The sequence below is a fragment of the Toxorhynchites rutilus genome, chromosome 3, assembly GCF_029784135.1.
Source record: "Toxorhynchites rutilus septentrionalis strain SRP chromosome 3, ASM2978413v1, whole genome shotgun sequence".
NCBI classification, from domain to species: domain Eukaryota; kingdom Metazoa; phylum Arthropoda; class Insecta; order Diptera; family Culicidae; genus Toxorhynchites; species Toxorhynchites rutilus.
The window spans coordinates 216040717-216057754 of NC_073746.1; the positions used below are offsets into that span (position 1 = coordinate 216040717).

The 17038-nt window shown below is 41.8% G+C and overlaps 1 protein-coding gene across 9 annotated transcripts in view; it reads left to right on the forward strand.

Moving 5' to 3' along the window:
• LOC129775044 (irregular chiasm C-roughest protein) overlaps positions 1 to 17038 on the forward strand; it is a 354255-nt gene that overhangs the window by 66932 nt on the left and 270285 nt on the right. For all 9 annotated transcript variants that reach the window (XM_055779218.1, XM_055779220.1, XM_055779221.1 and 6 more), the window contains one exon: positions 7676 to 8622. In XM_055779218.1, the coding sequence (XP_055635193.1) occupies positions 8562 to 8622 (61 nt within the window). In that variant the 5' untranslated portion in view covers positions 7676 to 8561. The remainder of the gene's footprint in view (positions 1 to 7675; positions 8623 to 17038) is intronic.

The window sequence follows — 17038 nt, forward strand, 5'->3', positions numbered from 1 at the left end:
GGCACCCCATGGATTTCCACATATTTTCAAGATCTCCCACGTTTCTGGTATAAATGACAAGGGCATCGAAAAATTTGCAAAACATATCTTTTAACTGGGAAAATCAAAGGATGTCGGTTTTACTTTGATTGAAAAAAAGAATGAAAAAATTGTAGAAAAGTAGAAGGGTCTGTGACTAGAGGTACAAATGGAAACTAGGATGTCGAAGACAATTGCTTTTGAATTGAAGTTTGGTAAATGTTCAGAAATTCGTAAATTGAACTCAATCGAAACTTCAATTCGCTTGGCTCCAGAAAATCCGTTTTTTATATGAACTGAACTGAATTTTAAATGGGTTATAAGAGTTTAATAAAAACAATCCGGAACAATTAATCATTAATACTCTTGTGAAGTTTGTGTGGATTCTGTAGTGAACTTATCCCAACTGGTGTTGCCTATTTATAGGGAAGAGAAAGGGGAATTGACTTGTGAATTCTGGGAAAGTGTTGCTGGCTAAATAAAACCATTAGTACTTCATGATAAAATATCGCTAAATGATATGCGTGAGTGTACAATTTCAAACATCTCAATCGGCAACCTGTTTAGTTCTAACAACGTACTGTATATACATGCAGACATGCATTGAGCACTATATGATTAGACAACAACCTTTCTAAAAATCTCTGTCAACGTTTCTTTATACTAGGCTTTCATCGAAACTTTGAGGATAATAGAGTATCGCCACCTTTCAAGTCATCGCCTCTCCTTTGATTCTGATAAGTGCTTTCTCTCGGCTAACGTAGAATAAATTTTTAATAAGTATCGACTTCCCTTGTCCGTCACGAAAAAAAATGCACATGATGCACATAGACTAAAGGCCTTTGATTAAAGGCTCAGTAGCTTAACATTCACGATGTTGTGCTGGGTTCTCCCAAATGCCGGCTCGGAAGTTCGTCGCATCGCCAATATCTGGTATCATTTGAGAATCGTTTGTTTCAGTTTTTATTTTATTTTCATTTTTGTTTTTGTTTTTTGGCAGACTTATCTCACTTCTTAACTAGGCATACCTAGCCAGGGCTAGGCTCTGCGGAATGCACGTATCTGTATGCTCGTGCTGTTTTAGTCCTGACCGAGAAATTGTCGGACAATCGCGCAGGTGCTAAGGATGACCGACTTTTGGATGCTGGCCAATTTCTTCTCCATGTTCAACACCTTTAGCGCTTCCAGAAGAGTCTTCGGGACAATTTCAGTTCCAGAGAGAACGACTGGAACAATTCTTGGGACCTCCCTTAGCCCCCACAGTTCCTTGAGCTCCACGGCCAATGGTCGGTACTTGCAGATTTTGCGACCGTGGATCTCCTCCAGATTCTGGTTCAGTGGAATAGCAACATCGATGATGGAGACTTTGCGGTCGCTCTTGTCGTAAACCATTATATCTGGACGGTTGCGGTGGATCGAGAGGTCGGTCAGAACGGTGCGATCCCAGTACAGCTTGAAACGATCATTTTCCAGGACAGGTGCAGGCAGGTACCGGTAGTTTGGTACGTTGTCTTCCAGTAGAGCCCAGTTATCGATGAATAATACGGGCCACGTTGTTGTGGCGCTCGGTGTAGGCTGCGTTGGCCAAAACGGGACAGCCTCCCATAATGTGCTCTATGTTTTCACCTGGTTGATGGCACATTCGGCAAATGTCATCAACGTCTTGATGCCATACGTACCGTCTGCAGTTTCTCGTCGGCATTATCCTGTCCTGGATGGCTATCATGTCGGCTTCTACTACTAAAGAGAGTTTACCAAGCGTTAGCCACAGATTAGATGCGGCCTTGTCGACTTGTGGCCGGTCCAGTTGATGGGGGTGGGCACCATGCACTGCCTTCTGCTTCCAAGCTGCAATCTTCTCCTCCACTGTCTGCAGATTGCAGTTGAGTTGGTACTCCGCTTGCGCCAAGTGCAGAGCGCTGTATCCTCTGTCGGCGGCGCAGACAGCCCGGTATAGCGCGTTTTGGTTGGCGCGTTCTGCGAAGTACTCGCGCAGTTGTCGTACCTGGGCAACACACAGTGCAGATATGTCGACTATTCCAAGTCCCCCTTCTTTGCGTGGCAGTGAAACTCTCTCCAGTGCCGATTGAGGATGGTGCATTCCGGCCTCTTTAAATGCTTTCCTCATCCTCATCTCAAGGTCCTCTAGGTCAGTTTTGCTCCATTTGACTACACCAAAACTGAAGGTCAACAGGGGAACCGCGAGTGTGTTGATCGCGCGTACCTTGTTCCCCGCGTTGAGGAAAGTCCTCAAGACACAGTTCACTCGACTCAAAAACTTGTCTCGCAGCTCCGTCTTGATGTCGGAGTGGCGAATCCCGGTGAGCTGTCGGAATTCAAGGTATTTGTAGGTTTCGCCACGAATCATGTCTTGTATAAACTCGCCGTCATAGGCCTCGTAGCCTCCGGATTCGGTAAGTTCAGCAGGTGTACACAGCGACACTTGTCGAGGCCGAACTCCTTGCAGATGTCCCTGCTTATATCTTCGACAACCCGGATAGCTACACCTAGACGCTGACGTGAATCAGCGTAGACCTTGAGATCGTCCATGTAAAAGGTATGGGTCACTTCTTCGTAGGCGCCGTCCTCATACCTTAACTTATAGCCATGACCGTCGAGCGTCCTACTGAGGGGGTTCAGTGCCAGACAAAACCAAAGCGGGCTGAAAGAATCGCCTTGGAATATCCCCCTCTTTATCTGCAGCGTTCTAGACTGCAACACATTTTGCCCATCACTAAGGTGCAGAGACGTACGCCACTGCCTCATGGCATACTGCAGGAACCTAACGACGATGGGGTCCATTTTGTAGAGCTCCAATACCCGGACGAGAAACGAGTGAGGTATGGAGTCATAAGCCTTTCTGTAATCGATGTAGGCCATACTTAGGTTTCGCTGGTTATATACCGCCTGGCCGACTATGACTGCGTCGATGATGGCCTGGTCTCTGCAGCCATGCGTATTTTTCCTGCATCCTTTCTGCTCTTCTGCGATGATGTGATGCTGTTCGCAGTGAGCAGAAACTTTGGCGGTAATTATGCTGCTCAGTATTTTGTACAGACTCGATAGGCACGTTATCGGTCTGTACTTTGATGGGTTCAATATGTTGCTGTCTTTCAGGAGGAGGAAGGTGACGCCCCGGGTGACGAATTCAGGAAGGCCGTTCAGCCGTTTTGTAAGGACGCTCAATTGCTGTACTAGTGTGTCGAGTTTTTCCGTCAGCTGGTGAGCTCCCAGCTGGCGAAGTTCAGTAGGCTGCACGATCACAGCAACTTGGCGACATAATTTCGCCGATCTGCTGCCTCTTTTGTACGCCACCAGTCTTCCAATTGCGGCGCGCTTGTTTAGGACCCGTTGCTCCAATCTCCTTCGACATGGAGGCTCACGCCTTTCACGGAGATGTGGGAGCAGTCCGCCTCTTGGCCTTATACGGTATCCTAAACATTTGGCGGTCGCCACAGCAGCATAGAAAACTTTCAATTGCAGCTCCTCCATGTTGTCAGCATCAACCAACTGCAGCGGAAGAACGTGCTCGTTCATGAGCTTTACTGCACTTGTCAGCCTGCGGGAATGCTGCAACTTCGGAATCCTGGGGCGCGACAAAGGATCTGTGTCGTGAAACTGTGAGATCGCCTCGTCGTAGTGGAAGACCAGATCGCGTAGTAGTTGTTGATCTGGCTGATATAGCGCTCTGACTCGCTCGCACCCCCTCACTTAGCCACTTTCGACACCAGTTCTCGGAGCCAAGACCAGGTGTGTGTTTCCAGTTCACGCCCGATCTAAAAATGTCGTCATATGATCTTCGTGGAGGCGTGAGATAGGAACATTTGAGACCAACGGGCAGACTCCTGCCCTAGCGTTCATCCCCATTTGAGAACCTATTTTTTTTTTTGGCAGACTTATCTCACTTCTTAACTAGGCGAACCTAGCCAGAATTTTCAGCTGCCCCCGGGCTTCTGAATGCCAAAGAGGGACTAGGCTCTGCGGAATGCACGTATCTGCATGCTCGTGCTGTTTCAGTCCTGACCGAGAAATTGTCGGACAATCGCGCAGGTGCTAAGGATGACCGACTTTTGGATGCCGGCCAATTCCTTCTCCATATTCAACACCTTTAGCGCTTCCAGAAGTGTCTTCGGGACAATTTCAGTTCCAGAGAGAACGACTGGAACAATTCTTGGGACCTCCCTTAGCCCCCACAGTTCCTTGAGCTCCACGGCCAATGGTCGGTACTTGCAGATTTTGCGACCGTGGGTCTCCTCCAGATTCTGGTTCAGTGGAATAGCGACATCGATGATGGTGACTTTGCGGTCGCTCTTGTCGTAAACCATTATATCTGGCCGGTTGTGGTGGATCGAGAGGTCGGTCAGAACAGTGCGATCCCAGTACAGCTTGAAACGGTCATTTTCCAGGACAGGTGCAGGCAGGTACCGGTAGTTTGGTACGTTGTCTTCCAGTAGAGCACATTGGAGCGCCAGTTGTCGATGAACAATACGGGCCACGTTGTTGTGGCGCTCGGTGTAGGCTGCGTTGGCCAAAACGGGACAGCCTCCCATAATGTGCTCTATGTTTTCACCTGGTTGATGGCACATCCGGCAAATGTCATCAACGTCTTGATGCCAGACGTACCGCCTGCAGTTTCTCGTCGGCATTATCCTGTCCTGGATGGCTATCATGTCGGCTTCTACTACTGAAGAGAGTTCACCACGCGTTAGCCACAGATTAGATGCGGCCTTGTCGACGTGTGGCCGGTCCAGTTGATGGGGGTGGGCACCATGCACTGCCTTCTGCTTCCAAGCTGCAATCTTCTCCTCCACTGTCTGCAGATTGCAGTTGAGTTGGTACTCCGCTTGCGCCAAGTGCAGAGCGCTGTATCCTCTGTCAGCGGCGCAGACAGCCCGGTATAGCGCGTTTTGGTTGGCGCGTTCTGCGAAGTACTCGCGCAGTTGTCGTACCTGGGCAACACACAGTGCAGATATGTCGACTATTCCAAGTCCCCCTTCTTTGCGTGGCAGTGAAACTCTCTCCAGTGCCGATTGAGGATGGTGCATTCCGGCCTCTTTGAATGCTTTCCTCATCCTCCTCTCAAGGTCCTCTAGGTTAGTTTTGCTCCATTTGACTACACCAAAACTGAAGGTCAGTAGGGGAACCGCGAATGTGTTGATCGCGCGTACCTTGTTCCCCGCGTTGAGGAAAGTCCTCAGGACACAGTTCACTCGACTCAAGAACTTGTCTCGCAGCTCCGTCTTGATGTCGGAGTGGCGAATCCCGGTGAGCTGTCGGAATCCAAGATATTTATAGGATTCGCCACGAACCATGTCTCTTATGAACTCGCCGTCATAGACCTCGTAACCTCCGGATTCGGTAAGCTGCCCTTTCAGCAGATGGACACAGCGGCACTTGTCGAGGCCGAACTCCATGCAGATGTCCCTGCTTATGTCTTCGACAACCCGGATAGCTACACCTAGACGCTGACGTGAATCAGCGTAGACCTTGAGATCATCCATGTAGAAGGTATGGGTCACTTCTTCGTGGGCGCCGTCGCCATACCTTATTTTATAGCCATGACCGTTTCTATTGAGCGTCCTACTGAGGGGGTTCAGTGCCAGACAAAACCAAAGCGGGCTGAAAGAGTCGCCTTGGAATATCCCCCTCTTTATCTGCAGCGTTCTAGACTGCAACACATTTTCCCCATCACTGAGGTGCAGAGACGTGCTCCACTGCCTCATCGCATGCTGCAGGAACCTAACGACGACGGGATCAATCTTGTATAGCTCCAATACCCGGACGAGAAACGAGTGAGGTATGGAGTCATAAGCCTTCCTGTAATCGATGTAGGCCATACTTAGGTTCCGCTGGTTATATACCGCCTGGCCGACTATGGCTGCGTCGATGATGGCCTGGTCTTTGCAGCCATGCGTATTTTTCCTGCATCCTTTCTGCTCTTCTGCGATGATATGGTGTTGTTCGCAGTGGGCAGAAACTTTGGCGGTTATGATGCTGCTTAATATCTTGTACAGACTCGATAGGCACGTTATCGGCCTGTACTTTGATGGGTTCAATGTGTTGCTGTCTTTCGGGAGGAGGAATGTGACGCCACGGGTGGCGAATTCAGGGAGGTTGTGTGGGTCACGTAGCACCTTGTTGAAGCACTCAGCTATCTTTTGATGTGCGACGGTCAGCTTCTTGTGCCAGAAGTTCTGAACACCATCGGGGCCCGGTGCTGCCCAGTTCCTCAGGTACCGCGAGGCTTCGCGGACATCGTTCTCTTCGACGATGATAGCTGGCATCTCTCCAATTTCACCACAACTCTCCTCCTCCCGTCTTAACCACATTTGCCCGTCGCGATGTTGTACTGGGGTCTCCCAAATACCAGCCCAGAAGTTCGTCACATCGCTAATATCTGGCAAACCTTCGCGGTAGTCGGGCTTCTCGTCGCTAATGTGGTCGTAGAACGCTTTTTCGTTATCTCTGAACATCCGATTTTGTTCCTGGCGCTTTGCAGAGTCAGAGTAACGTTTCAGCCGTTTAGTTAGGACGCTCAATTGCTGTACCAGTGTGTCGAGTTTTTTTTTTTTTTTTACATATTCTCAGTACAATATCTTGAAGTTCGCCGGTACTTCATCCACGGTCGAAATAAGATCGATTCATCCATACAACTGCTTTGCTCTGCAAGGCACATTGGGCTGCTGTTCTATAAATAACTCAACAATGATCAATCAATTGTCTCCGCTGTCCGGTCTAACTGGATAATGGAATGGAAGAACAGAAGGAAAACTCTTTCGCCTAAATTTACACGACCACGCTATCCACATGGCTAATGATGCTTCAGCAGTTGTTCAGCAAATACGTGACAATATTGCACCTGACTATAAAATGAAGTTGGGAAGTGTTTTCTAAGAGTAAAAAAGGAGCACATGAAGGAGAACAATATCTATCTCGGTTTGTGTATGTGGAAAAGTATGCGGAAAGCTTAATTGTCTTTTGTTTCCCTCGCTCGTATTAATCTTATATTGCTGTACCATGTATATTATACAAATGTTTACCAATATTTGTGAGTCATGACATTTTCTGTTATGTTATGTCTCATTTGATGTCATAAATGTCATAAAATCACGGTTTTAACCTCCTACAACAAATGTTCCGTGCAACGTGGCAACGAAGGAGAAATGCTATTTTTATCTATAAGTAGTCATAGATTTATTTGACTTAGGCTTTTATTTATGTAGATCTTAACTGTTCAGACATGTGTTTAAAACTGATAAATAATAACTTCTTGCTTTCTTCTGCATAGTTGAATAAACATAAGAAAAGGGTAGTAATGATTGTGATGGTATTCTTGTGTACCTTTTTGAACAGAATGTGGCTACGGATTCTACCGCGGTGCCTCATCTAAACCGTTTAAAGGATACAAGATCATACAGGAAACGGTTTTTTAGGGCTTCCATTTGATGTTTCGAAAGAGAAAAATATGCAGATTTTGAACAATGAAAAAAAACTCAATTCAAATGTAATTACTACACACAGTCCTATGTTAAGATCTCGTCCGTGCCCCTAGGTCCAACCCCTTAAACTTTTATGGCGATTGTTCTTATAAACTTCATTATTCTCAAACCATATTGTTATAATTTTCTAATATTTTTTTCCTATCTGTTCTTCACAGAAAACCCATGCAATGAATCGAGTAATGTTTATGTTCCGGCTTGAAAATAACTGAAGAAGACCACGATCGAGAGCAGCTCATTAGCGACGTGAAAACATATGTTTGTCGGAAGCACGGTACAATCACGTTGTAACATGGTGATCTGATGCTACCCAAAAACGGTGTTAGTGTGATGATTTGCAGAGGATAAATTTGCGATGTGAGTGATAAGTGCGATGGAGTGAAAAGCATATGTACATAGCTTGAAAATCGTTGGAAAACGCGCGAAACACGTGAATTGAATTCGCCAAATTAATCATATTACGAATTCAGCATTATATGAATTCTCTACGCTTGTTTTTAAAATTTTACTCCATATTTGGGGCATAATCGCAGCACGTGGTGTGTAGTGCAAAGGATATCAATTTACGGCTAGCGCTCAGCAACAACACAGCATATCCACCAGGAATTGCGAATCATACACACCCACCCGCGCTCTATGTGCTGCGAGGATAATTTAAATAGAGTATGAGTATGAGTGTCACAACTTTTTGAGCCGTAACAACGAGAGCACCGAAACACCCTCTCGCTCAAATTCCTGCATAAACCATCCACGCGGTGGAAAATGCTGCGCATCAACACGAATTTATAGTGATGTGAGGCATTAAAAAGGGAACGTGATGCTAATTGAATTCATTGAAACTAATTATACATAAATAATGACAAGTGACATAAATGGAGGAATTTTGCAGCGTTGAACCGCAATTTGGTGAGGCGTTAGTGTGATCCGATCGGCGGAAGTGTTCGGATGGATTTCGACAGACACTTTCTCTTCTAAGAGTGTTGTTGAGCGAGCAGCATTACAGTGTTACTGATTTATAGCTCAATAAATCCTGCTGGAAGCACCATGGGCAAAATGAGTTGTGGAAATTTGATAGCATTTTTGGCCGTGTCATTTTTAGTGAAAGGTAAGTAGTAAATTGAGCTTTCAAACACATTTATCTTGTTACTTGATACCATCATTAAAAGCATCCAAGCATATTTAAAATGTAAATTAAATAATTCCTAACATTCAAGAACAATCCAACAACATATCTGGCATTCGGGAATCTACATGAGAAAAGCATTAATTTTCGCCCAAAACCGCAATGTTATAGAAATGAGAAATTCAGTAATAATGGTTGTATATAAGCAATGCCGATTTTCCCAAGGCTGCTTAGTACTGAAGTCTGTTTTGGGGAAACGGTAAATCGGGCCAATCAAAACGAGGCAGTTAGGGCGTTTAGATAACGTTTAAAATTTTACAGTTATTTGATAGTTTATCTAATGTTCCCTATCAATTGATGCAAACATCTTTCCGATCCAGTAATAAATGTCGAGTTATAAGCATTCGAAATCTTTAATTTTTTCCTGCATGTTCTGTATTTAGGTTTTCATTTTACTCCCCATATATTCTGGTCAGATGTAGTCCCACGCCAAAAGAATTAGTTCGTTGTAATAGATGCGTAGAAATATCTTCAATTGATTGATGAAAACATCTTTGCAGAAATGATCTATAACTCGATTTTGTTTTTCTGAAAAACAAGCAGTAAATTCATATTTCATTATGTTGCTTCCCTTTGACGTAGGACTACGTCTTTCATTTCAATACTGGGGTGTAAATTCGAAGTTTCAAAAACGAAAGCGTTACGCCGGAGAACGAGATTTTGCTCCTAAACAATTGAGTGAAACGGTATGATAAACACTTAATTCGAAAGGTAAAATGTCCACACGTTATATACTAGTTACTTTTTGATCCAAAAACTTGTTTGAATAGCCTTAAAATTGCTTTCAAAACAGGCTATTGAAATCACCAATCGGCATATAAGCCGCTCGGAAAGCCACTTAGTTATAACTGAACAGTGATTGTAGCATGTTGTCGCTGTTGCGGTGAAACTAACTTCGTTCATCATGAAAGCGCTGATGAACGGTGTAACCAAGAGCCTGTTTGTGCACCTTACGTCAGAAGGGAACCCATCAGGAGGAGAGTGATGCCACTGAAAAGGCGACCAAGAAAGTAACAGCATCGAAAATCCGCTTTAGGCATCGGAGCAGCCGCCACACACACATACACGCGCACAATTCTTTTCGTTTGGTGGTTATCGAGCATCAAGAAGAATCCGGAAAGTTGTCATGGTTGCTGAAAAATAATCTGCCAGTTCCCCTTGGAATTGAAAATTACATTCAAGCGAAAGAGTTTATTTCAATGTTTTCTATTCATATAATACTGCGATAAATCGTTTCGTGATTTTTCAATCAAGTGCAATTAACAGGAAAGCTTCTGAAGACTATTCTTCCCCATCAGTAGAATATTTTTGTGTTCAATATTGGATGCATAAAACCTTGTGCCTCCAACGTAACGCTCTCGTTTTCGAAGTCCCCCAAATATTCATTTATTCATTCAGAATGGATTCAGAATCAATTTCAAACAAATGATCACTAAATCAACGACAGTCCTACGTCAACCTTGCGGTTGTACCACAGGTATAACCCACTTCCTGTTTTTAATCTTTCTGCACAGTATATTTATACTTTACATACAGATATAATGTAAGCAAACTAAATGCTTGCATTGAGGGGCGAAAACCATTCTCAAAGCAACGAAGTAAAAAAAAAATCGGATTAACATACGCTGTTGACTGCTCGTTGTCTAGAGTGACACTGAAACACTGAACTTATTGAATATTCAAGTAGTTTTTCAGTATCCCTTAGCAAAATTCCGTTTCATGCACACCTAAGAATATAAGTCTCAAAGAAAAAATCCATAAAGTATACCATGTAACACTTTTCGCAGAACGCCAACAGAAAATCCGAGCTGAATCGGTTGTGTGGCGGCGACGAAGCCGATATAAACCGCAGAGGATCGTACTTATACCGTCAGTTTTCAACCGAAGTACACAGCTTCTGCTGCTGGAAAATTAGTTCTTCCTTGGCAAACTGTCTTCCGGCAAACCAAAATTATAAAAAAATTAATGTGCTTTGTATTATCACGGATATTACTTTAGAATTCATCGAACTTTTTTAAGTAACTCTTAAGTGGAAGTTTTGGTAGCCCTCACAAGGGCAGTGGTTTAATGAAAACAGCTGAGATGATTGCTTCATGATTCATTCTTATTTTCACAAGAACGACATATAATCTAGCGATATGACCAAATTTGTCCGCTTATCGTCAATGCACGTAATGCATCTCATCTTCAGGACACAAATACTTCAGCCACAGATGATTCTATATTTGACGAATTTCATGCCAACTCGACTGGCCGTTGGCAGCACTATCTCAGATGTCAGTGAAACGTTGTGGGTGTAAACACATGGGTCTTTCAAGCAACTTTACATACTTTAAATATTCAAAAAAGAATTAGACTTTCACAAAGATTTAGAACTTAAAAAATATAATACCTACAACATTTTGGGCAAATGATAAAATGTAGGATTTTGTTTTTACATTTCTGCTGAAAAGAAAATAATTTTATAAATTAAAATTCATTTTCCTAATATACGTATTTTTTTAATATTCAAAAAAAATATTTGTATATATGCAGCCATTCCATGCCAAACCGATATAGTGGTACTCAGATTTTAATGAAAATTGGTAGTTTTATTCCTCATCGTAAGATATAAGACCCGTATTTTTTATATTTTTCATCAGGGTGCCCATTTCTATTTTATGGTGGTCCGAAAAATCAACTTTTCCCCTTTTTCCAAAAATGACCTTTTTCAATAATTCATAACTTTTGATCTACTGGACCGGTTTAGATGATCGATGTATCAAATTATAGCCAATGTACATTACACTTGACAAAAAAAATGTTTTCGTAATTATTGATTGTAATTGTTTTCGTAGCTTACAAGGTTCCGGAACTAAGATCACCTTATTTTTTATATTTTTTCTTGCAAGCTGAGGTTTTTTTACATAACATATCCGAATATTAGGGAGGTGTTTTTTTTTCGTTAACGTTAACATGTTATCAGTTTTGTTCATAATTTCTATGCAACTGGACAACATCTATGCAGCTAGAACCCAATTTTTATGCACATGTGGTATTTCATGTGGCTTCAAATTGGTATATCTTCTTCTTCTTCTTCTTCTTCAATGGCACTAACGTTCCTAGAGGAACTTCGCCGTCTCAACGTAGTATTACTTGCGTCATTTTTATTAGTACTTAGTTGAGATTTCTATGCCAAGTAACACGCCTTGAATGCATTCTGAGTGGCAAGCTCTAGAATACGCGTGATCACAGTGCAAGTCGGAGGAAATTTCTTTGACGAAAAATTCCCCCGACCAGAACGGGAATCGAACCCGAACACCCGGCATGTTAGTTGTGACGCTAACCACTCGGCCAAGGGAGCACAAATTGGTATATCGATCATCTGAATCGGCCCGGTAGTTTAAAAGTTATGAATTTGAAAAAAAGTCATTTTTGGAACAAAAAAGAAAAAAATGATTTTTGGGCCATCGGTTGATTTTTAAAAAAACATAACTCAATAACACAAAATAACGCATCTCTGAATTTTGGATATGTTATCTAAAAAAAATATTAGCTTTCAAGAAAAAATATAAAAAATATAGCGCCCTTGGCCCCGAGACAATGTAAACTATAAAAAATACAATCAATAATTACAAGAACAAAATCCAAAGTTTCTGCAATTATAAAATTTTTCGAAAAGCGACCAGCTAATTGGCTTTAATTTGATTTGTCGATCATCTGAATCGGTGCAGTAGTTCAAAAGTTATGGATTTAAAAAGTTATGGATCAGTTTTGAATAAATGGGGAAAATTGATTTTTTGGGCAACCTTAAAATGGATATCATCACCCTAATGATAAAACATACGGCTCTAATGTTTTTCGATAAAGAACTAAACTACCACTTTTCACGATAATCTGAGAACCACTATATCGGTTTGGCATGGAATGGCTGTATATAAACATTTCCATTGCAATTCTAGGTGGATTGGCACCATTTTCTTAACTCAAATAATCATTCAAGACACCTACATATTGTTAAATTATCCTGAAATTATTGAGAAATTTATTTCTAAACACAATTCTTAATAGAAAGTAATAATCATTACTTTGACCCATTGTCACCCCCTCTAAGGCGTTAGATTGGGTCAATTTTCATTTAATCGAAGCTCAGTGAAAATTTAATATTATTCAACAATTCCTTGAAAACTTACAGTTACGAGATGAACATCCTTAATCCTTGAATGACCCATGTTTTTACACCCATAACGTTCCGCTGCGATCTGAGATGGTGCGCCAATGAAATTCAACATTTGTACCATCACTACCATTAACAATGCATAAAATCAGAAATTCTCGGGTATCATTCAATCATACACAAAAACTCTCCATCAAACGGTATGAATACCGACGCTGTACGTTCTCTCTTTACATCGAACTGTCGCTGCCGTCCGGCTGCTAGCTGGATGACTGAGGAGTAGAGTGCCAATGATTGTAAGAGAAAAAAGTAACTTTTGAATTTTCCAACGGGACTTCCTGCGAAATGTTTACTTTATTTACTAGTGTCACAAAGACGTCAAAGTATAAGTTTTTTTAAAACCGCAAATTTACCCAAGGTGGCAGAACCTAAAACTTTCTGATTGCAAATGTCTTCAAATTGCATAAAACGTCTAGATCTACTGTCATCTCGAAAAAAAATTTGTCAAAAATCGACTCTCTGGGACTCTCTGCCTCATTTTTTCAGAATACGAGGCAGAACGTAATTTTCAGGGTGCCAATGAAAATGGTCATCTCGATTTTCCATGCGGGACATCCTGCAAAATGTTTATTTAATTCATTTACTAGTGACGCCAAAGTTTGAGTTTTTTGAGAACTAAAATTCATCATGATCTCGAGGTTTTGAAAAAAAAAATTTGTTGACAAATGTCTAAAAATTACATGAAACGTCGAGCTTTATTGTTATCTCAATTTTTTGTCAAAAATTTTTGGTTTTTTGAACTCGGTCGATTTTTGACAAATAAGAATTTAAGATAACAGTAGATCTTGACGTTTCATGCAATTTGAAGACATTTGGCTTCCAACATTTATTCAACTCTGATTTCATGACGATTCATTGGTTTTCAAAAAAATCAAACTTTGGCTTTTTTGCGACACTAGTACATGAATTCCAATTGAGCTGAAATTTTGAATCAACGTTTTGTAGGAAGTCAAGTTCGAAAATTCGAGATGATCTTCCATTGATAATCTACTGAAGAGTCGTGAATAAGTACCACCAGTACAATAAATCTGCATTTCCATTGGCACCGTATGAAAACCACATCACCGTGTGCGTATGATGTGAAAATACGAAAGCACTCTCCACCAGACGACATGTAAACTGTATTCCTTCAGGGCGAGTGTTGAAATGGAAACCCACGATGCTTTCTGTGGTTTAAAGGTATCGTCTTCTTGCCTTTCATTGTCCTAATCTGGCTTCAGCTTGCCCAAATACTAAACGCAACCTTTCATGGTGTGCTCTTTCGAAATCTCACCCAGTTGGCTCCAAGCGGTCCAATTCGTCCGACCGCTCATATTAAAAATTCCAACCGTTGCTTGTCTATGAAAACCGTGAAATCGAAGTAGTTCTTTCTGCTCAAACTAATCATGGTCATGTTCGATGAATTTAGCTGCTCGCGTGTGAGGCTCAAGCAGATTGACTTCACTGTTTCCAGAAATCTAACACCTTAAACTACATATATTCCTACTAACGTACGAACTAACATAGACCACGTCTATTCCGACTGCTGATAGAAGACAGAGGACTGTTCCAGCACGTGTTTCTGCTTCTTCTCCGAATTCTCCAGCGCAGAGCGCCTCTGAAGGACAATGAATCCGGTCCCCTTGGAGCTCTTTTGGAAAAAATGTTCTGAAAAGTACTGCTAGATTAACCCTTTCTCCTTGGTAAAAAAGGAATGAAACCTGTGCAATGGACAAGGGAGCGAAGCATAAACACCGGAAAAAGATAGGAAAATTTAAACTTGATACTACTACTGCTGCTGCTGAGGTTGTTTTTGTTGATGATGCTGCTCTGCTACCGCTCCTGTACTGATATTGGACTTGAATAATCTGATCTTTGGAGATTTTCTATCCGTTTGATTGATGGAATTCACTACTTTAGCGGTAGAAAATCAGCAATAGAAGAGTCTGTTGTTTGCTCGCTAGTTGGTGCGAGACCTAGGTGGCTAAAACGAGGCCAATATTTTTTGGTGTCTTCGATTTTTTATTTCTCTTGGATATAAAAATATGCACAGTGAATGACCACGATTGTTTTCGCTGTGGTTTTGTTGTATTTAAATTGTATTTCGCTGCGGCCTCAGTCGCTCCTTTTGATCAGTGCAGTTTGAGAAGCACAAATTGGGCCAATCAATTGAAATAAATTGAAATATTTCCAATCAATTGATGCAAATATCTTCACGAATTAAAATTAAATTACATGTTCATTTTTTAGATTTTCAATTCACTCATCATATATTTCTATTTGTCATAGTCCTGCGTCAAAAAAACAGGAAGTGGGTTATATCTATGGTATAACCGCAAGGGTGACGTAGGACTATCGTTGATTTAGAGATCATTTGTTCGAAGTTGAATCTAAATCCATTCTGAATGAATGAATAAATGAATATTTGGGGGACTTCGAAAACGAGAGCGTTACGTTGGAGGCACAAGGTTTTATGCATCCAATATAGGATGCGAAGAACCTTGTTCTGAAGAATAATCTTCAGAAGCTAACCTGCTAACTGTACTTGATTGACAAATCATAAACCCAAATGTATTATATGGATATTTTATGGATAGAAAACATTAAAATAAACTCTTTCGCTTGAATGTAATTTTCAATTCCAAGGGGAACTGGCAGATTATTTTCCACCAAGGATTAGATATTTCCACATTTTCCTCGATACTGGAAGCCCACCAGTGGTTAATACTAACTCGATAACCACCTGTTAATAGTACTTGATTGAAAAATATTTGGTCACAGTGTTACACGGATAGAAAACATTCAAATAAACTCTTTTACATGAATGTATTTTTGAATTCCTAGAGGAACTGGCAGATTATTTTCCAGCAATGATTAGATCTTTCCGGAACTTTCTCGATGGTGAATGGCATCCAAACGGAAAGAATTCTGCGCGTGTATGTGTCGATCCTTCGCCGTCCACCTCCTCCAGCACGTTAGGCAACGATGTTGTCTTGTCGATGTCCTCACGAAAAATGAATGTGTCTCACCACCAGAATATCGCTTAAGTATGCTTTTTGTGTGTGATTGAATCGAGAGAAGGTGTGGTTTACGATGGCAATTTGGAAGGCAAACTAGAGGGGAATGAACTCTCTGAGCTCGGAACTTTCGGCGACTGAGCAATAATCGATTGCGGGCGCATACAATATTGGATACGGAAATATCCTACTGATGGGGAAGAATAATCTTCTGAAGCTATCCTGTTAATTGCGATTGATTGAAAAACCACAAAACCAAATGTATTTGGTCACAGTGTTACATGGATAGAAAACATTCAATTAAACTCTTTCACATGAATATATTTTGAAAATTCCCAGAGGAACTGGCAGATTATTTTCAGTAACGATTAGATATTTCCACATTTTCCTCGATACTGGAAGCCCACCAGTGGTTAATGCCAACTCGATAACCACCTGTTAATAGCCGCGCGTGTATGTGTGTGTAGCGATGTCTTCCCAGGGAACCGTTTGTGGCATCACTCTCCTCCTGATAGATTCCCTTCTGGCCTAGGGTGCACAAACAGGTTCTTGGTGACACCGTTCATCCGCGCTTTCATGATAAATAAAGAGCTTCACGGCAACAGCGACAACATGCTCCAATCGCTGTTCAATTAGAACTGAGTGGATTTCCGAGCGCCGCTCGCTTATATACCGATTGGTGATTTCAATAGCCTGTTTTGAAAGCAATTTGAAATTGAAACAAGTTTTTGGATCAAAAAGTAACAAGTATATAACGCGTAGACATTTTATCTTTCGAATGAAGTGTTTATCATACCATTTCGTTCAGTTGTTTAGGAGCTATTAACGCTCAAAATCTCGGTCTCCGGCGTAACGCTTTTGTTTCGAAACTTTGATTTTACACCCCGGTATAGAAATGAAAGACGTAGTCCTACGTCAAAACAATGCTGGCCGCTGTGTGGCGAATTCGGCTTCGGACAGACTGCAAGTGTTATCGAGCATGCAGACAACTTATGCGAAAGCCTACTTCAACCAAATCTTGTGGATCGCGTATAGGTTCCAAGAAGATTCCGTTTTTTTTGCGAATTTGTTCACGAAAAAAAAGTACTACAGCAGAGACAAGAAAACGAGTGTTTTTGTGACGGAT